This window comes from Dermacentor silvarum, chromosome 8 (assembly GCF_013339745.2).
Source record: "Dermacentor silvarum isolate Dsil-2018 chromosome 8, BIME_Dsil_1.4, whole genome shotgun sequence".
Lineage (NCBI taxonomy): Eukaryota > Metazoa > Arthropoda > Arachnida > Ixodida > Ixodidae > Dermacentor > Dermacentor silvarum.
Window position 1 is genome coordinate 63432420 of NC_051161.1, and position 27445 is coordinate 63459864.

The 27445-nt window shown below is 44.6% G+C and overlaps 1 protein-coding gene across 2 annotated transcripts in view; it reads left to right on the top strand.

Annotated features, from left to right (window-relative positions):
* Positions 1-27445, top strand: part of LOC119461332 (WD and tetratricopeptide repeats protein 1) — a 32123-nt gene that overhangs the window by 297 nt on the left and 4381 nt on the right. Inside the window, exons 1-14 of one of the 2 annotated variants that reach the window (XM_037722603.2) lie at positions 178-369; positions 700-798; positions 2988-3071; positions 7243-7289; positions 7374-7485; positions 9914-10101; positions 10938-11133; positions 13166-13247; positions 14417-14620; positions 18778-18925; positions 19781-19960; positions 21682-21917; positions 23371-23563; positions 24728-24920. In XM_037722603.2, the coding sequence (XP_037578531.1) occupies positions 736-798; positions 2988-3071; positions 7243-7289; positions 7374-7485; positions 9914-10101; positions 10938-11133; positions 13166-13247; positions 14417-14620; positions 18778-18925; positions 19781-19960; positions 21682-21917; positions 23371-23563; positions 24728-24920 (1926 nt within the window). In that variant the 5' untranslated portion in view covers positions 178-369; positions 700-735. Of the gene's footprint in view, positions 1-177; positions 370-699; positions 799-2987; positions 3072-7242; positions 7290-7373; positions 7486-9913; positions 10102-10937; positions 11134-13165; positions 13248-14416; positions 14621-18777; positions 18926-19780; positions 19961-21681; positions 21918-23370; positions 23564-24727; positions 24921-27445 lie in introns of those variants that run through there. The other variant, XM_037722600.2, reaches the window with a different exon arrangement.

Below are 27445 nucleotides of genomic sequence, written 5' to 3' on the forward strand. Positions count from 1 at the left end.
GCTCATGCCCTAGAATAAATTTCGCATTTGACGTAGCCTTTCGTGACAATTCGTAGATTGTTATCGCGGTTGCGTTGCAGTCTGGTCCAGTTGGATATTGCTTCAACGACGTGACCGAATGTGACAGCCATTCGTTCGTAGCTCCCAACTCCGCGACCGTCATCCGAAAGTCGATTAATTTTCGGATCGGTAACGTACGTCAACGCCAAGAAAAACGATTGCTGCTTGTAGAAAATACCCCCAGTGTTTGTGTGTTTTGTTTGACGCGCCCAGGGAGATAATAATGGCTGGTATCCTTGACGTTATCGCCAATGCCCGTTGTTGCTGTGATTGATCGCGGTGGTTTCGGCATCATTTCACAGCTGTAAGGTATGCATTCACTGTTCTAGCCTTTCACGCGTCGTACGCGAGGGACTGCTCCGCTTGATGTGCCTGATTCCTTTCATTAAACGGCCGGAGAAGCAGCTTGTTTCCGTAGGGTAACGAACTTCCTGGTTTGATAAGTATAACGGGTATCTTTAGCGTGCTGCACATATGACCTAAAAACGCGCGTATTCACGCGTGCACTGTAGATCGACATAGCGCTGTGCGTACTTCGCGTAAGATCCCGCTCGTGTTGAACCGGGATCATATAGCGCGGATGAATTATTGCCTACAAGTGCACGCAGCTTCTGTGAGCGAGTGTCTGATTTTCTACAGGCAGAATGAGCTGCGCGTGAGTGACCCCCTGTTACCATGGGGCAACGCTACAACGGAGAAGAGAGCGTCGTGCGGCTGCTTGGCGAGCGACAGTTCAAGGTATGTTGCCCACGGTAATTCGATCACTGCGCGCATTGTCTTATTAGCCATGCGTTGCCAGCTAGCGTCCGGCGCCTCGTCTCTCATTTTATCCCGCGGAGACGCACGCGTACGTGCGTCGTTGTATCGATAAGTTTTATCGGAAGCAACCTTGCCCATGAACGAGTTACTGATTGAGCTATAGGCACCTGTAAACATTGGCACGTTTTACGGCGAAACATAGTTTTGCTTAATGTTCAACATCTTGCGTTTCGTAACAAATTGTGTTGTTTTGCATTCATATATATGTATTGACTGTTTTAGTTGCGCACACATTTTTTTTTTCTTAGTTGGAAGATGAAAGGCAGCTTAATTATTTGACCAAATTCTGTAAAATTCATAGCTACAGTGCTGACAAATTAACTGTTTAGAGGTGTTGCATACAGCTTTAGCTTGAGAGTTTGCTGACATATATACGTGACAACACATCTTCATCAACGGAAATCGTAATTTCAAGGCCACTGGTCAAAATAATTGGATGATTAGTGCCTCAGTTTGTAGGCATGATTTACATTATATTTTTAAATAAAATATTTTGGCATATATATATATATATTAATTATGTCTTTGCAGTCTAAGTTTCTTCTGTATTGATGCAAAAGATGGACACACTTAATTGATGGCTGCATGACAGTTAGATGAAAACTGTGACCTTATTTAAGGCATCCTTGATATTTTTGCACCAGCTCCATGTTTAGTCAGATTGTGGCTCGTTCTGCTTGATACTACGTAATTGTTTTACAAAAGAGAGAGAGATAAGACTTTACTGCATTCAGGAGTGAGCAAAGGTTAAACCTGGGCCATACCATATATAAGTATTTTTTTCCCTTCCATTCTTTTCATTTCTAATCACCTGTCACAGTGAGCATTGTGTGAACAATTGAAAGAGGGCAAAAGGAATGGGAAATGCAGCTATTCAGATTAGAAACATAATATGGCCCTTGGAAATTTTTGCTGACATTGTTTACCCAAACAGGGCTCACATAGGCAAATTATGCCATGTTGTCGAGCTATCATCAGTGATGTAGCTTTGACGCAAAGTTTGTGATATTGTCTTTCATTCTCACTGCTCATAATAAATCCATTCCTTAGTCATGAAGGTGCATACAGAGTAAGACAAATTTCTATCTTATCTATACCAACATAAATTTCCCGTGAAGAAATTGAAATTAGTGCTGTTTAGATGGTATTGGCAAACTGTAAACCCCTCCCTGGCAGAGATCCTGGGTGCGCTACTGCTTCACTTCGTACCCACGTCAGAACCCATTTCAGTGGCTTTTGAGTGTTGAGGCTTTTGAGTCATTGACGTTTTTGCTGAGTCATGCTCATGACTATGACTTCTACCATCATCCGTACTTCCTTCACTTAGTACCCATGTCTGAACCCATTTCAGTGGTTTTTGAGTGTAAATCTTTTTTCGCTTAGTCACTGTCATTTTTGCTCAGTCATGGTCATGACTATGACTTCTACCATCATCCTTTAGTGTTCCCTTCACTTAGTGCCCGCGTCCGAACCCATTGCAGTGGGTTTTGAGTGTTAATCTTTTTTCGCTGAGTCATTGTCATTTTTGCTGAGTCATGCTCATGACTATGCATTCTACCAGCATCCTTCAGTGTTTCCTTCACTTAGTACCCACGTCTGAGACGTCTGAGCCCATTTCACTGTTTTTTTTTAGTTAATCTTTTTCACTGGGTCATTGTCATGACCTACATGACACCCGTGTAATGACATTATGTCATGACCTATCAGTTATGTTTGTCATACGCTCCTGTCATACTATGCCAATTTTGGTACCTACCAAGTGAACGAAACGACCATGAGAGCACAAGGATGTAGTTGTTACACAAAGACGTAGACGTAGAGTTGAGGTCTTCTGGCCAATATGGGGGCTAGTGTCAGGCATAAAGTTAAAGAAATGCTGTAGCAGCTACCTTAAACTAAATGTGAGCCCTAATGACTTAACTTTGCACATAGTGTTAAAAGTGCTGCCTAAACAAAGTTTTCTGTTGCATTCTTAACTTTTATGTGCACCATATTGTGATTCGTGCAATGCGCTTGGAAGGTTCCCAAGAATAGTGTGAATGTTTATTTTCGTGGAGAGTGCAGACTCTGTGAATGCCGCCAAAGCAAATTGTGCCTTGACATTTCAGGACAGGAGTATCACACGTGTCCAAAGGAAGTTGCAAGTTACGGAAGAGCTGGTAGCAAGACTTGGTCTTGAAGCTGAACTTGAGGTAATGATTCCATGGTTTCTGACAAACAGAAAACTTTCATAATTCAAGCTTTGGCTCGCACAGTGAAAAAGCTGTACAAGTTGGAACAACAGTTTGTGTACACATTTTTGTAAAAAGCTTGGCAGGCATGGCTGTCAAGTATTTTCAAGAGGAATGTTGACAGCAGAATTTAATGGCAGGTAGCATCTGGCTGCACTAATATGCAAGGTACAAGGGTTATGGTCATAAGGCACGCAGCTGTTTCAATCTAAACACAAATGTATACAATGTCATGAAAAGATAGATGGTAAAAAAATGGTTAAAAATTATGAGGCATACAATTAGAATGATGTCAAGAAAATGCCCGGTACAGATCCGTTTCAGAGCGTTAGTGTAACGAAGAACTTCTTGCTGTTGAGTTGGTGCATAGCTATGTTAAGAAGAGCTGCGCAAACAAAAGGACGAACGCAGGAAAAACAAAGTAGACGGAAAGAGCGCAAACTATCAACTTTTATTCGTTTCGAAGCTGCATATATAGGCAGTGTTCACGCTTGCCAAAATAAAGGAGGGGGGGTGCCAAATCAAACCTGCCCTAAGTCAACAGAAGCTGCGCAAAATAATACAAGGTAACAGAAGTGTCACTTATGCAGTCATCACCTTTTTCCTTGATGTAAAAAGCTTCTAAAAGCTCACAGGCTATTTTATTTTTGCTCCTGCCTAGAATCGTAATGTTCTTGAACAGTGGCTCACATCCTCTGCATGTAATCTAGTGGGTGGGCAAGTTCACTCCTTCTCTTTTCCAAATTGACAGCGCATGCTTCCCTGCGCGTTCATTCACACAGCGCCCTGTTCGCCCACATATACTTGTACACACTTGAGTTTACTACTCAGTGGGTACTCAAGGCTTTTAGATATGCTGACGATTTTTTAATTGTTGTGTTCAAACAAAGCACCTTGACCTTGTGGGGTCTCACACATGCTCATGGGACAAAGCAACGACAACACAATAGTGCAAACAATCAAAAGGGCATTTATTGCATCTTTCATACACTATTGCACCCTAGCCGAATTACTACGCCGATGGGCGTAGTAATTCGACAAATCAAGGAAGTCCGACTTACCGTGACCGGATACGCGTGCGGCGTGTTCGAACGATCCGTGTTCATCCATATCGGTGCCCTGCTCCTAGCCTCATGAGACGCTCTCACGAAGCGTGGATCGGCGCACGCGCGGAACGTCCGCATCGCTCACCGATCCCACGTCCAAGAGGAAGCGCCTTCTCCCTTCTGCGCCCAAGTAACGCCGCCGTTAGGTGGCGTCAGCTGCGCAACACTTGCGCCATCTCTCACAATACGCGGCAACCACATCGACCGTTAAGCCACGCGGCAAAGCCAGATTACAGGAGACGGGAGTCATGCGGGGAAAACAACATCAGGGGATGCGTGAGAGTCGCGCATCCCCACAACCTGCACTGGTTCAGTGAGCAATATTTTAACCCTTTTTAGACGATATCGAAAGGGTTTGGCGTTCACACACAAACTTCCAACTACAGTTTGTTGCAGTTTTTAGATCTTAATTTGCAGTTCGACTTGCATCATATCTGCTGGCATTACGCACCACGAGCATAGAAGGAGCTTCCTTATGATTCTGTGCATTCAAAGATGGTTAAGAGGGCAATTGCAAGTTCGTGCCTGGGATCTGCTCTTACACAGTCTTGCCCGCATGCAATGCACGACAGCTTCTATAATCAAATTAACAGGCTGCTTTCAGCCGGCTTCCCCCTGCGCAGTCATCACAGCTGTGGCAGAGAACCTTCTTAAGAAGGTAAAAAAAAAAAAGAAAAACGTGGCGGAAGCACTGAGTGCTTGCTCAGAAAGAAGGTCACATTTGCGCCATATATGCACAAAGTTGCCCACAACATAAAAAAAGTGGCTAACGGGCATGGCGTTCCTGTGCTTTTTTTTCTGCGTCATAAAAGCTTGCTGGGTTATGCTCGAGTATCAGTGGAGAAGGAGCTCGACGAAGCGGTTGCGGAATAAAGCATGCCGAAACTTTAGTGAAATGTGACACGAGCGTGGTATATCAAATCCCGCTCAAATGTGGACGAGTATATATGGGCCAATAGGGCGCTGCGTGAATGAACGCGCAGGGGAGCATGCGTTGTCAGTTCGGAAAAGAGAAGGAGCGAACTTGCCCGCTCACTGCATTACATGCAAAGGATGTGAGCCACTGTTCAAGAACACAAGATTCTAGGCAGGAGAAAAAACAAAACAGCCCGTGAGCTTTTAGAAGCTTTTTACATATAGGAAAAGGGTGATGACTGTGTCAGTGACACTTGTTGCCTTGTATTATGCGGAAAACAATTTTCTGCACAGCTTCTGTTGACTTGAGGCAGGCTTGATTTGCCAGCCCCCCCCCCCCCCCCCCCCTCTTCTCCCGCTTTTTTTTTTTTTTTGGCACGTGTGAACACTGCCTATATATTCAGCTTCGAAACGAATAAAACCAGTTGATAGTTTGTGCTCTTTCCGCCTACTTCATTTTTCCTGTGTTTGTCCTTTTGTTTGTGCAACTCTTCCTAACATAGTGTAACTTGTTCTCTCGGGAGCAGCATTTAAAAAAAGGAAGACTGTGGGAAGAAATATGCGCAGAATTTCAGAGTGTTGGGATACACAAAGGTGTATTTGAAGTCGCAGTCATAAGCAAAGCTTAGTGATTTGTCTCAATTTCACTCTGTGAGCTACAACATTTAAGAATGGAGACTAAAGAAGGGCCTTGCAAAATCTCGTTTGTGTGCAGTCCTGCAGGGTTTGTTGTTTTGAAGCTGTTCCTGTAAGCATGAAATGTCTCGTACTGCTGTGCTAGCTCTGAAGCAAGAAAGCGGGCAAGAAAATGAAGTGTTGACAACTTTTCTTCTCCATAACTTGACATTAGTTCATAAAAGCCCCACAGTAATTAGTCGTGCTTCCAAGCTACCTTAAACTTCTGTGCAGCATAATGCAAGCTAATCGTAATGAGGTAGTGATTTCCTGTACATTGTAATATAGTAATTTTTTAATGGCATCCTTGAAATGTGGAATTTAAGAACTTCAGCCTCTTTCAGATCTGCTAAAAGGTGAAGAAGAAGTTGAAAAGATACCCTGTTGAATGAATCGGTGTTTGTTGGCTCCTACCTTGACAAATAGGAGAGAGACTGCAAAAAAGCTACAGCACTGTTTTAGATGCGAGTCCGCCTTGTGGCGTCCACACCCCTACTGTGCATGCGCATCCTCCTCCCCCTCCTCTCCTCTTGGCATTCCTCCTCTCCGGATTGTGCAATTAATGGCAACACCTGCGGCTCCACGCGCGATAATGCGAAGCAGCTTAGGTTAGAGACGCGACAGTAGGCGCCACAGAGGCATCGGCAACAGTCACCAACGCCGCGCGCGTTTGGTGCGAACGCGGGCAAAACGCCGACGGCGTCGACAACAGTTCTGCGCGTTGCTGGTGCTGCTGCATGTCCAAGTTTATACAGCTGATAAAACTACCTTGAGTCGACCCCATGGCTGCTTCGCATACTACTCAGGGTTCCCCTATGGGAAGATGGTGTAATTTTTTTGTTGTACATTCTACAGCTCAGCTTCCATGTCAATACACACAGTTTCAACCCAATTTACACTTTTCAAATGTTTGTGCATGTTTTAGTTGAATGCATGGGAGATATTAAACTTCAGTTAATTTGTTATCTAGTGCCTTACGAACCCAGGACTTCCATACTTCTGGTGGAAGGTCCAATTTATAAGTGTAACCAGAGCCTTCTTAGTCACTGGGCTGTAGAAGTTCATCACTTGCTTCTTGAACACTTGTTAGTGTTGACTTTATTTTTCCACTGGGTGGAAGGCAGAAACACTTATGTACATAGATTCCAGTGCATGGTAAAGAACCACAGATGATAAAAGTTATTCCAGTGCACTCCACTCATATGCTGTCAAAGTCCACCTGTTTATTTTGGACAGTAATTAAACTCTATTGGTTAGCAATAAATTTTTCTGCTTATTTATTTTTTACTCTGCAGCATTGTTCAGCCTTTAACAAACTAAGGTTCATGCAGCCCCTATTATTTTTTCTTTGTGTGCATAGTAGCCAGCAATGTTGCTTGAGAAAAAAGTTTCTCTAACTGCTTCCATTATTTTGTGTTGTTTTGCGTATATTGCAGGGTCATGCAGGTTGTGTGAACTGCTTGGAATGGAATCAGAAGGGAGAGTAAGTGGCTCATTATTGAGTTACGCATAGTTGTACTACTCCACGTAGCTAGCTTGCTTTAAAATAGCATTTTATGGCTTACAGGATCCTTGCCAGTGGGTCAGACGATGTACAGATAATGTTATGGGATCCGTTTCGACATCGGAGGCTCCACACAATTCCAAGTGGACATCATGGCAACATATTCTCAATAAAGGTAAGTTTTAACTAGTGCTACCATCATTTGAATCGGAAAAGACACATATTGCTTAACCCTTTAATGACAGCACGTATAAATACTTTGAAAAATATTGCAAATGTGCAAAACACATCGAGAATAAGCGTAATCAACGAAAAGAAACAATATTCTGCTGGAACTTTTTGAGCAATAGGTGGAAAATACCAGGCAGAAAACTGGAAGTGGGCTTCACTCCAAGCCACCAATGGCTTCGTCTAGAAATTGTAGAAATCGTCACATGTGAAGCATAGGTATACCTTTCATTAGCTTTATATCGCATGTGTGAAACAAGTGCAGCCGGAGATCTTGGATCAGTCTAATGTGGCCCTTCTTTGCCAGTAGAGTTAACTAGAACTGGATCTGCTTCCTTCACGATGAAATGTGGCCCTGTCTCCTCTGACCGTGCTTTCAAAAGAAAGCGAGTCGCGTGCCAAACTTCTTCTCCTTCGTCCTTGTGTTCCTGTTCTGGAGCAACAAATGACGCTTGGTGCCTGTCATTCAGTGTTGGCCAAGAACATTTAGCCAGAAACTTTTTACTCAATACTGAAACTCGGCAAGAAAAGAAATGTGTCATGGTGTGTTGCCTGTAGTCAAGACTCGTCGATAAAGGGACAAGTAATTGTGTGCTTGCACACCAGTGCATCATTATGAAAGCAAAAGACTGAAAATATTAATCAAAGTGATGGCCTTCATAAAAGCTATCGCCTTACAGATGTAGTGATGTAACCACAGAGATGTGTTCACGGATGTAGATTATTAGCAGATGATTTCTCATGCTTGTCATTTAAAATGCATCACTCCTAAAAGAGTTTTGCAATTCTTTCTGTTTATTTATTTTTAGAGCGCAGCTCTTAGGCGCCCATTCCTGGGTTGAGCGTTGGCGCCCCTCAGCATAACCTCGCAAACGCACTCGTGCCGCTGCTTGCACGTTCGTCATCGTCTTCTTCCACAGCTGGCTTGTTGGCATACCTTGGCGTAACCGCGCAAACACGCTTGTGCCACTGCTCGTGCATTCGTCGTCATCGTCTTCTACAGTTGGCTTTGATGCCACTCATCATGCCAGCATTCCCATACTGCCCCTCGCGCTCGTGCCACTGCTCACGCCTTCGTCGTCGTCTTCTTCCACAGCTGGCTCCAATGCCACTCATCATGCCAGCGTTTCCATACTGACCCTCCCTCTGCGAAGGCGCTGACGGCACTGGCCCACTGCCATTCGGTGCGGTGATTTCGGTCTCAAATCTTTTGCCTCAATATATCGCGAAATGAAAACATGTGTACAGCTGCGCTCCAATTTCGCATTAGGGAGTATCGTAATCATCAGACATTTTTATTTATAAGTACCTCACAGGCTCGTTACATTGGAGAATTGCATGAGGGAGGGGGATAGATGTAAAAAGGCATTAGAGAGCAACACAGATATAGTTAAGGAAGATAAGTACAGGAGATGTAATTGTTATCATCTACAATAGTTAGGGTGGAACAAAATTTTGTGGAGTGAAATAAATACAACACTGGCAAAGATGAAAAAGCAAGAGGTAGGGTGAACATCACGGAACGAGTAAAAGTAAAATTAAGAAGAAAAAAAAAAGAGAGGTTAAAGAAAAGGGGGGGAGGGGAATCCCACTCATTATGTGCGACAACTACGATTACAAGCATTTCTGCCCATATTTGTGAAATATGCGGTAAGCATGTTCAATCTGCGGTAACTGAGGAAACAGGTTTGCTATTTCCTTCCTGAAACAAATGTTGCTTCTTGCAGCTTATCATTCGGTATTTACAATGAATGTGCAACAAAAATGCTGCAAGTTATGAAGTGCTGACTAGCATAATCATGCTTTAGATATGCTTTGCAGTTTTTAATTTGCTGATGTATTGCTGGGCTTTAGTGTTTGAGAGAAAGACAACGTTGCTGGTATGATGCAGCGCTTACAGAAGCACTACTTGAGTGCATCTTTGATCAGCCTGTACTTCTGGTTCCTCCCCGTGACCAAACCATTCCTGTATAGAAGTTAAGTAAACGCAAATCTGTCGAAGCTAAAAAATAGACATTCTGGTCATTAAAGCTGCCGCTGTTGCTGTGAACGTACAATAAATTGCACTCAGATGTTTTTGCTGTCAGACATGTGCACATGACAAGTCCCTTTACTGTAAGTTTTCCAAATACTAGACAGGTGTCTTCTTGGCACCTGCCCTTCTGATTTCGGTGTTGCTTTCATTATTCCTTATTGGGCCATCTTAATATTGAAGTTCAGTGTATCATTGTACCATCTGGCCTATGAAAAAAGGAATTTCAGGTGACATTTGGTTGTGGCACTACACGGAACTCTAACTGACAATGCACAAAGAGATACAAGTGTCTAGTGATTTGCATCACTCCAGAGCACCACCTTTGATTCCTTTGTTCCAGTTCCTGCCTTACTCTGGCGACAGCCTGATGGCGAGTGGAGCGGCGGACTTCAAGATCCGTGTGCATGACATTCATGCACGAGAGACTACCATGGTCTGCAGCTGTCACACCAGTCGGGTCAAACGGCTAGCAACTGCAGCAAGTGTGCCCTTTGTGTTCTGGAGTGCTGCTGAGGATGGTGTCATTCTGTAAGTGCTGCACCTTCTGCAGGATTCCACTCTGATGCCTTACTGGAGCGTCAGCTTTTGAAAATCACCACTGATCACTCAGGCAGTCTAGCTTCTTGCTGTTTTGAACACTAATTTGATCATAATGCTCACGAGTGTGTATCTGAATTGGAAGCCTTGATTCGGCTTGTGTAGATTCACTAAATTACTCATTAACTGATGTCTTTCTTTTTATAAAATTTCCTTTTAGGGTTTAAAGGGACACTAAAGAGAAATAGTAAGCTAGGTCGGTGGATTACGGTTCCGGAATACTAAATAAGCTTTTGTTATAGTAAAGGAAGAGTGGTGAGCTAGAAAAGGCTAATAAACAAAAGGCAGGTGCTGACACCAGCTTGAAAATTTCTTCGCCAGCTTCCCATGATGTTATGGATTCTGACACTAAGGTTTCATGTAGCAAAGACTGGCAACGTCTCCCTCGAAAACTTGCTCATTTGTATTTTCTTCCTTTCCTTCCACGAGAGAGACGTCTTGCTCGTGGAGAGACGGATACCTTTCCCTTTCTCACAGGTCTGGTGGAAGTGCGTGCCAGGATGTCATTTTGAAAGAATCATGTGTCTATCTAAACTGATCTAGAGTTTTCATTTAGTGTCCCTTTAATGCAGCACTCTTGCAGTGTTTGGGTGTGTCTACGTGTCATATTTTTGTTTCTCTGTCCAAAATATTTCGTTCCAGACTCATTGCTAAACTTGCAACCACTGCGAGCATTAAAAAGAAAAAGGTTGAAAAAAAAAGAAATAGCACTGATTGGCACAGTGACAAAGGTGTGGACTGTTCATTTGTGTCCGGCTGTTCTGCAGGCAGTTTGACTATCGGACACCGCATCAGTGCTCAGCGGATGCAAACCATGTGTTAGTGAACCTTGGCTACCACCTGGGGCGCAATGTGGAAGCCAAGTGTATAGCTGTGAACCAGCTCCAACCTCACCTGGTGGCTGTGGGTGCCAACGATTCATACATTCGTCTCTATGACCGGCGTATGATCAACACCACTAAGGTTAGAACTTTGATGCTTCTCCCAGGAATGCAGTGCAAGAGTTTTTTTTTAATCATACCAGTTCTGAAATATCATTTAGAATTCTGCTTATATTTGGATGACCAAATGTGGGGGTTATATATATATATATATGACTGATGTGTCATTTGGTGACAAAAATTAAGTAACGTTTGTTTTGGTGTATGTTTGCTCTTTTACGTGTTATACCTGAAAAAAAAAAATATGGCAGATTTAGCTGAATAAGATCCTAATTGGAACCTGTCTGTTCCTAGAATGCTTTTTCTCTTTTGATTAGAAAAGTGCCATGACAGATGCCTACACTTATTCTAACCAGTGTACTCAAATTTTGAAACATGTGTCCTATGGAGGATTTTGCAAATGGTATGATTTAAATCCTCTTGCATGTCGCCCTTGCTTTTCGCTTTGCAAGATCACATAAAAGCATAGAATGACTAGAATGGATGGTCAGATATATCTTAGTACAGCTCACAGGTGACATGTATTGTAATATGCTTGCTCTGTAAAACAACTAAAACAACAGTATCTTCCACCATGCAGTTTTGTTAAACCTGCTTGTACTGACTAGACAATGAAAACTGGCAATTACCCATGTAGGATTCCATCTTAGGAAAAAGTCAGCAGGGCCAGTGAAAGCAAAATAAAGCTTTTTGTTACAGTATAGGCCACTTATAACATAACCGCTAATAGTTCAGGACCAGATATATGTAATACGGTCTTTTCAGACTCCCGTTAATTTTCCCATAGCACTCTGTGCATACGCAAATCGCTTATAGTGCAGTTGCAGAAGACAAAATACCGGTTACAGTGTGGCTGCCTGGAAGTTCGGCAGTCAACCGAAACGGCGAACACTCCCCTCAAGCCGCAAATATACTCCGACGTAACGCGCACGCGCGCACGCTTCGAGCTCCACAACGTCATGCTGGCGAACAGCCGGCGTCTATACTCCAAAGACACGACCCAACTGGCATGTCTGGCATCATTGGCTGTGTTCCAACGTTGCTGGCGCTTGAATAGCTCCGTTCCTATTTTTCGCCCGCCGCGCTGAGCCGTGTCGGCCACGCATCCCAGCATTCCTCGCGCGGAGCGGGCAGAATGATGCAATGGCGTTCCCACACAAAAGCGCGTCCGCCACCGCGGCTCTCTGCGCATTAACAAGCATAGTGTCATGCGTGCACAAGCAAACATGACCACATCTCACTCGATGACCATGGAAACTTGCTGTCAAAACGCTGTAGTGAGGAAGCGAGGCAGCAGCAGTGAGCGAATTGACCTTCATGCTGCGTCTCGTGTCAACGCAAACTGAGCCGCGGAAACACAGCACATGGCAGACTGTGCCCCCATCGCAGATGGCTTTCAAGATACAGCAGGCCTGGAGGGTGTGCGCGACCGCCTGGGCCACTCCGAGTAGAGCGCGCCCCCCCTCTGCCTACCCTCACCCCAGAGCCTTGCGTGCGATGGAAGATTGCGCACTTCCTTCTCGCTTTCCTCCCTTGCAAAAGGTGCACGAGATTGGGCCACGATCACCAGCTCACCCTCACATGCTTTCACTTGTACATACAGCATATGGCGTGCGACGACTGTTTTATCGCCCTTGGACTTTGTATGGAACCTCACGGCGAGGGCAGAAATGCACCTGGAGTGTCCATATAGTTGCTATCACAATAAAATCATTGTTTTGGTTAAAGTGTGATACCGCTTATAGTGCGGATATTAGAGACTTCGGCGACTTACGTTATAAGTGGTCTACACTGTACAATGCTGTCTATTAGCCACGAACGAGCATTAATTTCTGAACAGCAGCCAATTTGTATGAAAGTATCATGCTACTCCTCGTGTTGTCATTTAGTGCTGGCTGGCTGACTTGTGTCGACTTTATAATAATGTTTGCTGTAGTCACAAATGTGCCCCCTCTTCCTGTTGCTGAGTAGCTGTAAAGTGAGCGTGCTGTGAGCTAAGCATAGTAGTTTCCTTGACAATTTGCTGACTAGAAGAATTTGTTTCTTCCTCGCAGCTCGCAAGGTTCAGCGGTTCTTCCAAGCCTGATGCGGAGTTTGATAACCTCCCACCTGGCTGCGTAACTTATTTTGCTGCAGGTGTGTACCCATATTGTAATTTCTGTCCACTTTCTTATATTTTTTTTGAGAAGGCACGCTTTGAGGCATAGTAGCATTTTGAAAAATATTACATTATATCATTCCATAGATTATTATTGACAGTGCTATGGCGATGGAACATGGAAAAATGTGAGAGTTTCAGAATTGCAACCACATGTTATTATTAGGTACTTATAAAATGAACAAGGGAAAAAAACAATTATGCAGGAACCATTGACGATGATTGTCAATGCAAGCAAATAGCCCAAAAGAACGAGCGAGCAACATTCCCCACAACCCTTCCTGCAACTCGCTTGCCCGAGAGCATGCACCCTTTCCCTTGGTGCCTTTCCTCACCTTCCCACGCCTTCACTTGCCACAAGTTTGATCACTGACCGCTGCCAACCACGAAAACGGGTGCTATTTGGGCTACGTGCTATATTGGGCAAGACCACGAAGGCACTGAATGATTGATGCCTTGTGGGAATGGCACCTTTAGCATAGTTTTATTGAAGATTGTGCCGAGATCTTAGCTGTTTGCAGGCTTTGTGAACCACATTCTCAAGGAAGGACTGCGGTAAATTTTTATGACTTGAATAGCCAGACACATGTATGTTTTGGCAGAATTTTCCAATGTTTAATAAAGTACAGTGCCCACCAGAATTGATTTCTTGTTAAGCTAATTGTGAGATCTTCAAATGGAGTTGCATTCAAACAGATGTATGACCGGAACATGTATATTCGAAAACATACAACACAGTAGCTATGAGCAGGTGACAGGGTCTATAGTTGGATCTCGTAGCTGTGCCTCTCAGCATACACATGCACACAGCAGCCCGAATACCTAATATGGGAACCTTCCCAATGCTCATACTTGTTGCATGTTCCTTCATCAGCTGTTTTTGTCGAGGTTTTTCTCCTTGATAAGCTGGAATGAAAGCCTTGTTTTGAATTAAACTGTCTCAAAACACATTGAAAACAACATAGACCCACAAAAGTTTGAGATTTGTTGAAATTCCAGAAGTTCACCTGTGCATATTGTTTATGACAAGACGTGTTGAGTGTTAGTAAAGCGTAAACAGTCGTTTCGTACGAGGAAATGACATGGAGTGCTCATGCAACATATCTCAACTTTTGTTTCTCTCTCTTGTTTCTCTCTCTCTTCGCAGGTCACCTTCCATTAAAGTATCCTAGGAAGAGGTATCGCACATTAGCCTCAACCTATGTTGCCTTCAGCCCTGATGGCAGCGAACTTCTTGCCAATTTAGGTGGCGAGCAGATTTACTTATTTAACATCAACCACCCACGACAGCCAAAAAGCTTTGACCTTCAGAGCTTCACATCATCACTTCACTCAAATGGGTTGTGCAAAAGTGAGTAAACATCCAGCATCCAGCGTTTGAAGTTGCGTATATGGGTTGGAGTGCATACGGCAGGCATTGCCAAATCCTGACTGGGAGCTTACCACTGTCGTTGAAAAGAAAAGTGTACAATCATTGCATTCTACCGGTGCTAACATATGGGGCAAAAACTTGGAGGTTAACAAAGAAGCTCGAGAACAAGGTCCGCACAAAGAGCGATGGAACGAAAAATCTTAGGAGTAACGTTAAGAGACAGGAAGAGAGCGGTGTGGATCAGAGAACAAACAGGGGTAGACGATATTCTAGTTGACATTAAGCGGAAGAAATGGAGCTGGGCAGGCCATGTAATGCGTAGGATGGATAACCGGTGGACCATTAGGGTTACAGCATGGGTTCTCAAAGTGGGTTCCGCGGAACCTACGGGTTCCGCAGGCCCATGCTCGGGGTTCCGCGAGCCACTGATATATTTTCCCTGGTCCCGCCCTTGACAAGCGTCTAAAACGGCGAACACGAGGTGCGCTTTATCCAAAGAACCTTCATTACCGATGCCCGAGTGTCCAAAAGCACATCACAGTGCGTAACAGCAACGCGCGAACTGCGTAATAAATACGCAAGCAGCTTTTAGCCATCCAACCTCTGAGAACGGGCAGCACGCCTAAGCTTTCGTACTTGAATCTCAGAGGCCGTAGCTTACCACCATGCGCCTTTCTCCTATTTGTAGATAGGGTAGGTGCCGATAACGTGCGCACTGAACTATACGTTGGAGGAATAAAAAAAAATGCGCGGAGCACCGCAAATGCGCGCCGCAGAAGAGCAAGAACGGCGTAGCGTCCAACCGAATCGCCAGACCGCATCGCCGTGGTCCTCAGCGGCAATCGTACGCGGCACGTGACTGACAGCAACGCCGAAGCGCTTCGTGCCTAATTGAGCCTTTAAAGCCTTTATTCTTGCGTTTATCGCCGCGCGTAACACCGCGTTGGCGGCTAGCCGCGTGCCTCCGTAAGTGCGTAGTCGCTATCTCTGATCGCGTCGATAACCACCGCAGTTTCGTCCGCAGCGGTTGCGCAAATAGTAGTTTCGTTTTCACTCGATGCGCGCGTCGGCTGCGTGCCTTCCCAACTGCTTAGTCGCCTCCCATGGCAGCGTCGATAGCGACCACAGTTTCGTCCGCACTTCTTACAGCGAAAGGTAGTTTCGTTTTGACTTGGTGCGTGTGTCGGCCGCCTGCCTTCTGAACCGTAAAGTCGCCGTCCATGATCGCGTCGATAGCGGCCGCGGTTTCGTCCGCACTTCTTGCAGCGAACGGTAGTTTCGTTTTGACTTGGTGCATGCGTCAGCCGCCTGCCTTCTGAACTGCAAGGTCGCCGTCCATGATCGCGTCGATAGCGGCCGCGGTTTCGTCCGCAGCGGTTGCGGCAAGCAGCGGTTGCGGCAAGCAGCAGTAGTTTCGCTTTGACTCAGTGCAAAGCTGTCGAAGATAAAAATCACCGGCTACATCGCGATGGACGGACAATTTGTTGGCCAGCAGCTGAGTGGCGAAAAAATAATCGGGATGTGCGCCCGTTGGTGGAAAGCGCGTCTCAGGTGAAAACGCGCGCCGCGAAGGATGTCGCGACGCCTTCGCCGCAGCTAGCGCTAATCAGTCATGAGATGAAGACAATTTCAGCTTCCGCACTGGTCTTGTGCTAAATAGAAACAAGATTTCACGATTCATTGAGTAAATAAAAGCGTGTTGGCGTAGTGAAGCATTTGTTTATTTTTTTCTTGATACCCTCGATAATTCGACATTCGGTTAATTCGGGGGGGGGGTTCCTTGGCACTTTATGGAGCTTAGCAGGGTTCCCTGGGATGAACGTACTTGAGAACCCCTGGGTTACAGAATGGATACCAGGAGAAGGGAAGCGCAGTCGAGGACGGCAGAAAGTCAGGTGGGATGATGAAGTTAGGAAATTCGCAGGCGCAAGTTGGAATACGCTAGCGCAAGACAGGGGTAATTGGAGATCGCAGGGAGAGGCCTTCGTCCTGCAGTGGACATAAATATAGGCTGATGATGATGATGATGATATGTGTAATCTACCTGCCACGCACCTAGTGGTCTTCTGTTCTTGCTTTTTGCGTGGTTGAAAGACTTCAGTTGCAACAGCTCCACTGCTAATAACGCCAGCATGTCCTTGCACATACTACTAATGCAACATGTTTCTCTGAGGCTTGGTGCGGCAGTTCAGAAAGTTCATGTGAAGTAAAGCTAGACTGGTGGATTACACTTCCAAAGTAATGAATAGGTCATTTTTACCATCAGCAATCGATCAGTATGCGATAAGACTTATGTAAAAATGAAACAAGTGGCACAACTGTCTCGTTTTCTAAACATCACAGACAGCGTCAAAAATGGCAGTCCAGGCTAAATCAGTTGTTTGCTAAATATGAAGGACCTCACTGAATTTGAGGATGAAATTTAATCTGGCCTGTAGGCTTTTCCTGTGGAGAGTTTTCAGTGCACCGAAGACCAGGATTCAGCGATGGCATGCAGTGATGTTATTGACAGGGGTAAAACAGCTGCGCCAATTGCGCCATTTTGATACAATTTTGTATTTTTGCGCCGAGCTGTGCCAAAACTGTGATATATGTTGAAATTATGCCACGCTGCGCCAAAACGCCCGACCAGCCGCAAAATTTCTTGGTTACGCTAGTTTTAGCGGGAAACAAAGGCCGCATTGGCAACCTGCAGCTTGGACATCGCCATTCAATCCAGTGCAATCCGGTAGCGCAGACGAGACGGCCTGTTTGGTAGTGGGCACTGAAGAATATTTTTGCTCCTGGTTGCAGTGCGGCATGTTGTATATGCAGTAAAATGTCGCTGAGACACGGAGTGCGCATTGCTTGCAGTAACGAAAGCAGTTCACCATTGCCGCATTGACTCAACAAGATCCTCGCCGTATACGTGCACGCAGTCACGAGCGGAGCTGGTATGGACACTCTACGGGAAAATCGCTTGTACAGTACAGCAAGCGACCCGGCACTGATGGCGTGAGCTTTGTAGGCGATGCAATGCACAAAACTAGCAAGGGTTCGGTTCCACATGGCAACAGGCACTGCGTTGCAATGAAACGGTGCCGATTTTCGCGCATGCGCGCACACACACACACACACACACACACAGTCGACCTTCGTTACAGCGGACCCTGATAATCTGACCAAAAATGTCCGTTTTATCCGAAGTCTGTAATATCCGAAATCGTAATGGTATCCGAAACTGGAGGCCACCGTTGAAACGCCAAAAGATTGTCAAACAGTCGCTGTATGTTTGGGACTACTGCAGGAACGTCGCGGCACATCTGAAGAAAAAAAAAGAAAAAAAAAACGAAAGGGAACCACTCACGAAGAAATGCATGTGTACTTTCCACATGTTTGGCTGAGAAAGTTGTGTGCAGTGCACCGCTGGGGCGCAAACGAGGTTATTGTTCGTAGCGCGCGTTCAATTTCGCCGGACGCGGCCTAGTGTCTACCGCGCAAGGCGAAACTAAATGCGCGCTCTGAACAACGATCTCCGATCGCGCCCCTGCCCTCATCTACGCTGCTAATGTGAATTACTGTATCATCATTATCAGCCTGTATTTATGTCCACTGCAGGACGAAGGCCTCTCCCTGAAATCTCCAATTATCCCTGACGTATTATCGTATATTACCGTATACACTCGTGTAATGAACGCACTTTTGTTCCCCCCCAAAATCCAATGCAAAGCTGGGGGGGGGGGGGGGGGGGTATTATGAGGGGTAAATTTTATGGTGTTTTATGAGTAAGCATTCTTTGTAAAACTGCTCTAGATTTGGGATTTAGTGCTCCATAACGGAGGTTTTTTTTTCCCTGTAACCTGCTCCAAATTTGGATTTTCCTGCTCCAAAAATTGTTACAAATCCTATTTTGGCTGTTGCACCACTGTATTGCTTTCATAGTTAGTGGGCAACTGACTGAGACAGGGAAACTTTATTTTGTTTGGTTGGCAAGTTGCATTTTTTGCACCCAGCAAAACCATATTCTCAGAAGCGTAGTTGCCAGTCCAACGTGATTTGCTTATGCTTAATACTTACTATTAATTAATTGGAGTTAAGTAGAAATCTGGGCCAAATACATCACCATTCAATTTATTTCACCTTTTTTCCCCCCCTAGACTTGGCCGAGGGAGGCAGTAGTCCTGCAAATGGATTCAGCACTCACAAGAACGGCATCTCCAATGGAATGGTTTCCAACGGAATGAAGCAGAATGGAATTGTTGCATCCACAGACGCTCCTCCTGTTTCGTCAAGTACAAAGTGGGGGTATGAATCAGTTTCATGAACCCATAGTGTGTGCATTCCCTTGCTCTTGTGTACTTGCACTCCTGCTAGTCAGTGGCGTTAGACGGCGCATTATGCTCCCAAGTATTTGCATTTTTGCAGGTTTCAGCAGTTGTGAAACTAAGCAGCTGCATTATCTCAAACTGATCGCCAGGAATCAGTGAGGACACTCTAGTTTTGGCACTTAGGCCTTACACCTTGTAAGCCTAGTATGTATATTCAAGGAAAGGAATTTACCCGTATTCGTGATTGGTACGACCTGTTTGTGTGTGTATACACACACACACACACACACACACACACACACACACACACACACACACACACACACACACACACACACACACACACACACACACACACAAATGTAATGCAGCCAGGCATATTGTGAGGGTGGACTTGGACACACACACATCTGATTATAATGCTAACTAAAGTTGCATGTAGGAGCCATAGCTGTTGGCTAAGATATCGGCACATTTCTGGGGCCTGCATGGGCACCCATTGTGGCTAATGTATAGCCCATTGCACTATGTTCAAGCAATGCAGCAATGGCTGCCATGAAGGACCACATAGTCACATTCGTGGGCACTGTGCAAATATGAGGCAGCGTTCAGAAATTGTGGACTTCACCTTTCCAACCTTCATCCCTTGTTGCAGTCTTGCGTATGTGCAGACACATGCCCACTACAACAGATGCACGTCTGTATTCAATCCAGGATATTGAAAGGTCGGCTTTGCCACAAAGTTTGGTCATCTCGTGGTTGAACTTATGGCATTTTGGAGGAGGGGAAAAATGTTTCGCTATTCTTTTCAACTAGCCTGTTTTGTCCTTAGGCCTGCCAACAGCAAGCCACTGCCATCCCACGTAGAGGCCATAAAATGCAAAGCAAATGAGAAGTTTGGCAAGCAGAAGTACACCTTGGCCATTAACCTCTACAACCAAGCCATACGCATGGTGCCTGACTCGCCAGTTCTCTACTGCAATCGTGCAGCTGCCTTCATGAAGCGAGCATGGTGAGTCTTGTGGTGGCTTTTCTTTGTATTAAACTGATGCTGTAATTTGTTACAGTATTGCAATTATAAAAGGAGAACTTGCTTGCATAATTTATCTCTTTTTCTTTATAATATAAATAGTGCTTAACAAATTCTCTTGAGTGCGACAATTGCAGTAATCTCATGTTTGTGTGCCGTCAACACTTGGTACTGAAAGACCAATGATGTCGCAACATTTGTTGTACAGTCGAATCCACTTATAACAATATTGAAGTGCCAAGAAAATTCCACTGTGATAACCGATAATTGTTTTAACCAAGTTGCACAAAAATGTATGGTAAAATAAGCTGCTTACTACAATGTTCCCATAAATCTAGCTGCCAAGTGTCTGCGCTGAAAAGAAAAAGAGCGCAAAATGGGGGGGGGGGGGATAATAATAAGCCCGAGCCAGCACACCCACCTGTGTGCTGTGCAGGCTGTCGTCCGACACGTCTTCGCCACGTTGTCGGCCACACACATCTCTATCCCGTCTTTCTTCCATCCCTCTGACTCGGCCCATGTTTCAAAGTTGTGCAATGGAAGTGCACGAGAGGCTGGTGATGCAGCAAAGGTGCACAGCACACACAGCATGCAGGTGGATGTGGCGGCTTGCATTCTTTATTTTCTTTCCGAGGTGTTTGCATTCTTTCTTTTGTCGCAGGCACACAGTAGCCAGATTTAATTGTTACAACCAATAACACGACATGGGAAGATTATAGTAAGTGGTTTATTTTACCATAGAACACACACACAAAAGTTGATGACGACTGCTCATCGTTATATCCAATGTATTGTTAAAACTGGTATTGTTATAAGTGCGTTTGACCATGTTCGTGTCACTCACTTTTCTGAGTTAGTTTCATAACTCAGAAACTCAGTTTCATAACTCAGGTCACGCTGCCATCACTACTGACCAGAATTGTGCGAGCACGCAAATAGGAAAAGCTTACCTCACGGCTCGGCTGTGCTTTGTGTCAGATGACAGTTCTAGTGTTAATCACAGGGAGGGTGTTTTAGCGATGTTTTGATGCAGTTTTGTTGGTAGGAAGCATATTTACACATGAAGTCCATTGGCCTCTACAACCAGTGCTAATTGGCATCCTCTTACATGTTTTGTTCCAAGTTTAGTGCACTGGTCACCGCAATGTTTACGCAGTTTTTCATTATGCTCTGTCTTAAGCCAATCATTTAAGTCAATAGTGGAAGCACATGTCATCAACACTATGCTGGTTGAAATGCCACTCCAGGGAAGGACGTAGACGGCATGCACCATGTTTCGGTAACTGCTCAGCATTGTGGAAGATCTAGCAGACATTTGCCAGTTATGAGCTGCATTCACAAGGCCAGACTATGATAAGAACAATTCACGGTTGTCTAACATGTCAATGTCAACCAAACCTGCGCTGTTCTTGCATGCAAACAGCATTGCAAACTGTTGCATATTGGTTGACACTCACTCCAGCATAATGCTGCACTGATGTAAGCACAGTGTTCCTTACCACTTCTCGCCAGGCATGTAGGAGTGAGCTAGTGCGCACTGGAAACCGTAGTGCGGTCTGAGCTTATCAATCCGTATCCCTAAAGTCCAGCAGCAAACATGGGTTTCTGCAGTTAAGCATTGTGTAAAATTGTCTGTACTGCCGTGCTTTCTTGTGGGTTGCGTGTTAGCAACTCTCTGGTTTGGTCTGCTTCTTACGCCACAGGGACGGGGACATGTATGCTGCACTACGGGACTGTCACACATCCCTACAACTGGAGGCAGACTATGTGAAGGCACACTTGCGGCTGGTGCGCTGCCTGTATGAGCTGCGCTGGACCAAGGAGGCCCTCGACTGCCTACAGGCCTTCAAGTCGCGCTTCCCCGACTGTGCCCTCGGCCAGGCCTGCCAGACCCTGGATCGAGACATCAAGGCAGCCATATTCTCCAAGACTGACAACGGTACTGACGTTTGTTAATTCTCCTGTTTCTTGTGCGGTGTTTAGGCTTTAGAAGTTCTGTGGCACATGTGCTGTGGAAGCTTTTTACTGTTGAGCAGAATCTAAATGCAGCAAAGGCTGAAATGATGCAATGGACAGAGACTGTGATTAAATATTTTCACTGTTTTAAACAGCAGCACAGTGTAATGAAAAGGGGGCATGGCTAAGTTATTTAAATGTGGCTGGACTTCACCATGCATTCAAAGCTATGTTAGTTATAAAACCTGATATTTTCACTTTTCAGAAAAGATTGTTTAAGATGCCAAACAGTTCATATTATTGCAGTTACCACCTGGATGGGCAATTCTTTCTTAAGTGTTAATTATAATGAAATATGTTGTCTAGAGCTGTGCGGTTAAATGTTCTGTCTTCAGTAATGCTCCAGATTGCCTAGTGCCTTCTGGCTTTTAAAATTTGTCACAATTGCATGTGAACACAGTGTTTCCTAACTCAATTACAACACACTCTTAATGATGCTGCAAGTCTGAGAGAAGAGCCTTAAACATCTAATACTTGTGTCTTCTGCCACAAGGATCATGCATAGCTGATAGCGTTCAGTTTCACCCACTGTTTAGATTTTATCTGCCTTGTCGCCATTTATTTGCTGATTGCCTACCTGTTGTTCAGCCCTGTAGTACAGCCAGAATATCAAGTGCTTATACTTTGCAATTTCAAAATACTGAATACCAATTATTTCTGTAATTAGAATTTCATCTCGCTTTACACAGGATGAGACAATTTGAAATACACAGTCTCTTCCACTACTTATGCTGTCAGTCAAGTATCCTAATGCACCATAAAAAAATCCTTGTTTTGCCTGAACCTCTGTCTCCACAAAGGTTCAGCCTACCCAGCCTAAGGATTTATGTTTTGTCATGACTTCTCAAGAATTTATTGTGTTCGTCACTGCAGTGTTGTCCTGTGATATGCCTTCCTGTTTCATCATAACGACAGGTGCCACTATGTATTCACTGTGTTTACTTGCAATTTGTTTGTGTCAAATGCATCACGCTAAGTACGGTGATTCGGGAGTACCAAAACCAGTCCAAAAATAAATGGAGGACTGCGAAATATTTTCAGCAAGTAACAGCAAGGTCCTGTCATAACGGAGCTTGTAATTCTTACCCTGTCTACCAAGAAAAGGCTGCATATTAGAATAAATCTTTATTAATCTAAAAAAAGAAATTTATTCTGGGGTTCTTTAACGTGCACATAAATCTAAGGACACAAGCGTTCTTGCATTTTGTCCCCATTGAAATGTGGCTGCCGTGGCCTGGATTGAACCCACGATCGAGCACTGCGCTGCTGTGTGCTCAACAGCGCAGTGTCACAGCCACTAAGCTACCGCGACGAGTTCAATTAATCTCAATCTCATGTGTTTTGAGAATCCTGTGTTTGTATCCCTGGCCACTCAGACTCCGAGGAAGGGAGTCGGTCTGAATCTCAAAGCTCCAATGGCAGTGCCAACTCCAGCCCAAAGCACAAGAGGCAGCCGCAAATTTCAGAGCAAGAAAAGGCGTGGCGCGCTGTGGCTTTCGACTATGAGCAGCGCTTCTGCGGCCACTGCAACACCACCACTGATATCAAGGAGGCAAACTTCTTTGGCAGGTGAGCAGCTACAACTACAAGTTCGCAAATTTATTCCATACCAGCAAAAATATTGGATGTTGACACGTGTAGAATGTATTGCCTTCTGACGGTGACCGTTTTTTCACTGGCTTGTCACAGTTATAAGTTTTTCGCTCAATGCAGGACGTGCATACTGTGTTCAAAATTTCTTTGATGTTGTCACCGATTCTATACCGAAACAGTCTTGTCAATCAGATGTGCGAGCACCAGTGATTACTCTGGAATGTACAGTGATACATGTAGAAATGGCAGACGGACTTCACACTTGAGATCAGATTTCGATTACCGATGACTGTGCTTGCCGCTGTCGTTGTTCTTTGACCATCGCTTGTTTTTTTTCTGGGGGCAAGTTCACCCATAAAAAGCGCTCGTTCAATAAAGGGTTCGGTTCCTGACTCACAGTTTTGGTAGTGTTTGCTTCTTCGTCACAGTAACATGACAATATTGCAAAGGGCATACTGGACAGGCAGGCAGAATAGAAGAGCATCAGCAGTCCCTGCGCATTGCAGTCTGTTTGCATTTAGATCAGCTTGCTGACATTGACAGTTGAGGTTGTGTTCCTGTATTTATTGAAGAGTGTGAAGAATGAGGGGATTCAAGAGGCCCGAGTCACGGCCATGTGAAGAAACAGAGAATGAAGCCAGCGAAGGCATAGTGAAAATTGTTGTATAATAAGGTAAAGGGAAACAAAAGTGGACGAAAGGATAACTTGCCACAGGTGTGAGCTGAGTCCGTATCTTCCGCTTTACACACGCAGTGCTTTACCAATTACGTTATTGCAGCAATCATCCTCCCATCCGGTTTCTTGGGTATTTGTCAGTCATAAGACAATGTAGGGACCAGTTTTCAAGAGAGCTGACACGGGCCTTCTATATGAAGAAATCAGTACCTGCACCTTGCTTGAGCCTGAATTCAGATTTTCCAAGTGCAGGGCTTTGATCAACTCACAGTACATTTGTCATGGTTTCTGCCCCTCCCCCCAATACTACTATTTATGAATGTGTAAACCATAACATATACTATATCTAATCCTTCACGTGGTGCACCTAGTATATCTGCTCTCAGGAAGAAAAGAAAAGAAGCATCTTTCCTTACCTGGCTTGGTTCTTTACAAGGTATGCTTTTTTTTTCTATGGCTTGCAGTGCGGGTCAGTTTGTGGTGGCAGGCTCAGACGACGGCTCGTTCTTCGTTTGGGACAAGCAAAGCACGAACCTCGTTCGGGTGATGCGTGGTGACGACTCTATTGTCAACTGCCTGCAGCCACACCCGAGCACCTGTCTTCTAGCCACCAGTGGAATTGACCCCGTGGTCCGGCTATGGAGTCCAAAGCCCGAGGTGACTTTTGGCTACAGTGTTACTGTGTTAGCAAGCCAGATGTTTTCAGTGAACTGTTTTTGTTCCTTTAAGTACTGCAAGCCACTTTGGCCCATGCAGGAAAGGTGTACAGTTGAACCTCAGTGTAGTGAACGCAGATAAGTTGAGCCCATTCATAACAATCCCAGTTATAGAGGAGTGCTTGGTTATTGGGAACGAAGATAGCATGACGGTAATAATTTTAATGCTGTCTATGGCATCTTTGGTAGAACGAACATGTCGCTGCTCCTTGCTCCTTTGGAGCGATTGCAGAAATCTCACGAGAAGGCTCCTTGCATTACCGCTCTTTCCTCAGACGTGGGACCGTGAGAGCAAACACAAAAGTATGTTTCAGCGGACGATGTGTCTGCTTATTACAAACGCTTGACTGTAACAAATGCATTCTGCATAACCGTGATGTTCATTGTAAGTGGGCTAGACTATAATGAATCATCATGTACAACAAAGTAAATTTTTAAGATTTCTTGCTGATATTACCTTGTAACAAATATATGCTTACAAAAATATCAGATATAAAAAACCTATTTTTGTGTCAGATGTGACTTCATTATAATCAGTTTCAACCTAACTTTGTGTCGTACACTAATGGTAGATGGAACAATGGAACACCTGAACAGTGTGCATGACAATAACGAAATGAAGCAAATATGAAAAAAAAAAAACGTGCACAACTAACGCAGCAAATATCACTCGTGCGGTTAGCTAACTGCATGCCGTTCGAGGGATTGAGCAGTAATTGTGGGGCTGCCAGATTGTTTCGGGAAAGCTTGTGGGGTCTCACACATGCTCTTGGGACAAAGGAACGACAACACAGTAGTGCAAACAATCAAAAGGCCATTTATTGCACCTTTCATACAGTAATGCATGCTAGCCGAATTACTACCCATAGAACATTCACATGGGCGCGCGACAAATCAAGGAAGTCCGACTCACCGCAGCCGGATAGCGAGCGAATATGTTCGCCCCATGCTATGACACCATCGCCTAGTCGTTCAAGTGTACGGTCACGCGAACGGTGGCGAGTTCAAACGATCCGTCTTCGTCCATACCGGTGTACTGCTCCTAAGCCTTCTCGGTACGGTCCCGCGAAGCAGGCTGGCGCACGCGTAAACAGTTCATGCGTGCTGCTCGCCGACCCCCAAGCCAAGAGGAAGCCCTTCTTCCTTTTGTGCCCAAGTAACCCCGCCGCTAGGTGACGTTAGCAGCACAACACTCGTGCCATCTCTTGCAATACGCAGCAACCACATCGCCGTAAAGCCACGTGGCAAAGCCGGATTACAGGAGACAAGCTATGCGGGAATAACCACATCAGGGGACGCGTGACAGTCGCGCATCCCCAGAAGCTGTAGCGATTCATGTCGCACATTAGCAAAAATTTATTAAATTGAAATATCTTGTTCTCTAGAAAATTGGCTGCAATAAATGGCCACCTTTGTCTTGAACTTGCAAGATAAATAACAGTTCATTAGACTGTATTTATAGTGCGAGTCGAACTATTATATAGCAAGCGACCAATTTTTCTACAATATTGTAAGGATAAGTTGAATTACTGGTGGCCGAAGGTGCCACATGATCATGGTGCACAAAACAAACCAAGCACGTGCCGTTCAGCACTCAAATGTGGGGACGCCTTACACAAGACTCTTCTTGACATCTGACAATACTGTATCTGTGGAGCTGGTGTTTCTGGCAGAAAGCCATCCTCATATGCTGTTGTACGAAACATCATTTAAACAAAGTTCAGCAGAATGTCACGTATAACTTTATAATTATTAAAATTTTATTAGATAGCTTATAAAGTGGGAGAATGCTTTCTGAGGCCTTTGAGATCGCAAGCCTCCATGGACTCTGCAGTTACCAAGTTCAAGAGGTTTTGAAAGTCACTTGTGCAGCAGTGGTTTGCCTAATCGAGTTTGATGGCCGTTGGCTGAAAAACCATTGAAACTACTCATGACACAATTATTACACTACTTACGAGATGTCAAGATGAGCTTGTTGATAAAAGCTATTCTTCTGGAGCATAGGTTACATATGGACAGGGAAAAGTGACTGACAACAAGTGTTCATGTTTGCTTCTTTTTCTATTTTTTGTCATATATGTGTCACACTAATGAGAAAAAAAGTTTGCTGTAAACTTAAGGAAACTTGATGAGGTGTCAATGGGCAGGCTTGCCCTTACGGTGTGCTCATTTTTTACTTCTATCTGAATCGTTGCATATGTTGGGGAGGTTGCTCCATTTTTTGCATGGTTATAATTAACTTTACAAGCTCATCTTGGAGCATTGTTATTTCTGTGGCAATATTGTCACGTGTTCCACATTCATATTAGTGGTCAGGAGTGGTGCACAGTAACATACACAAAGCTAGGTTGCTCATACAGACAGTGCCATGTTAAGGCATTGCATGCAGTATGTGAAGAATATAGCATCTGTCCGAATAATATTTTTTTAGAGCACAGCTCACAGGCGTCCATTCCTGTGTTGAGT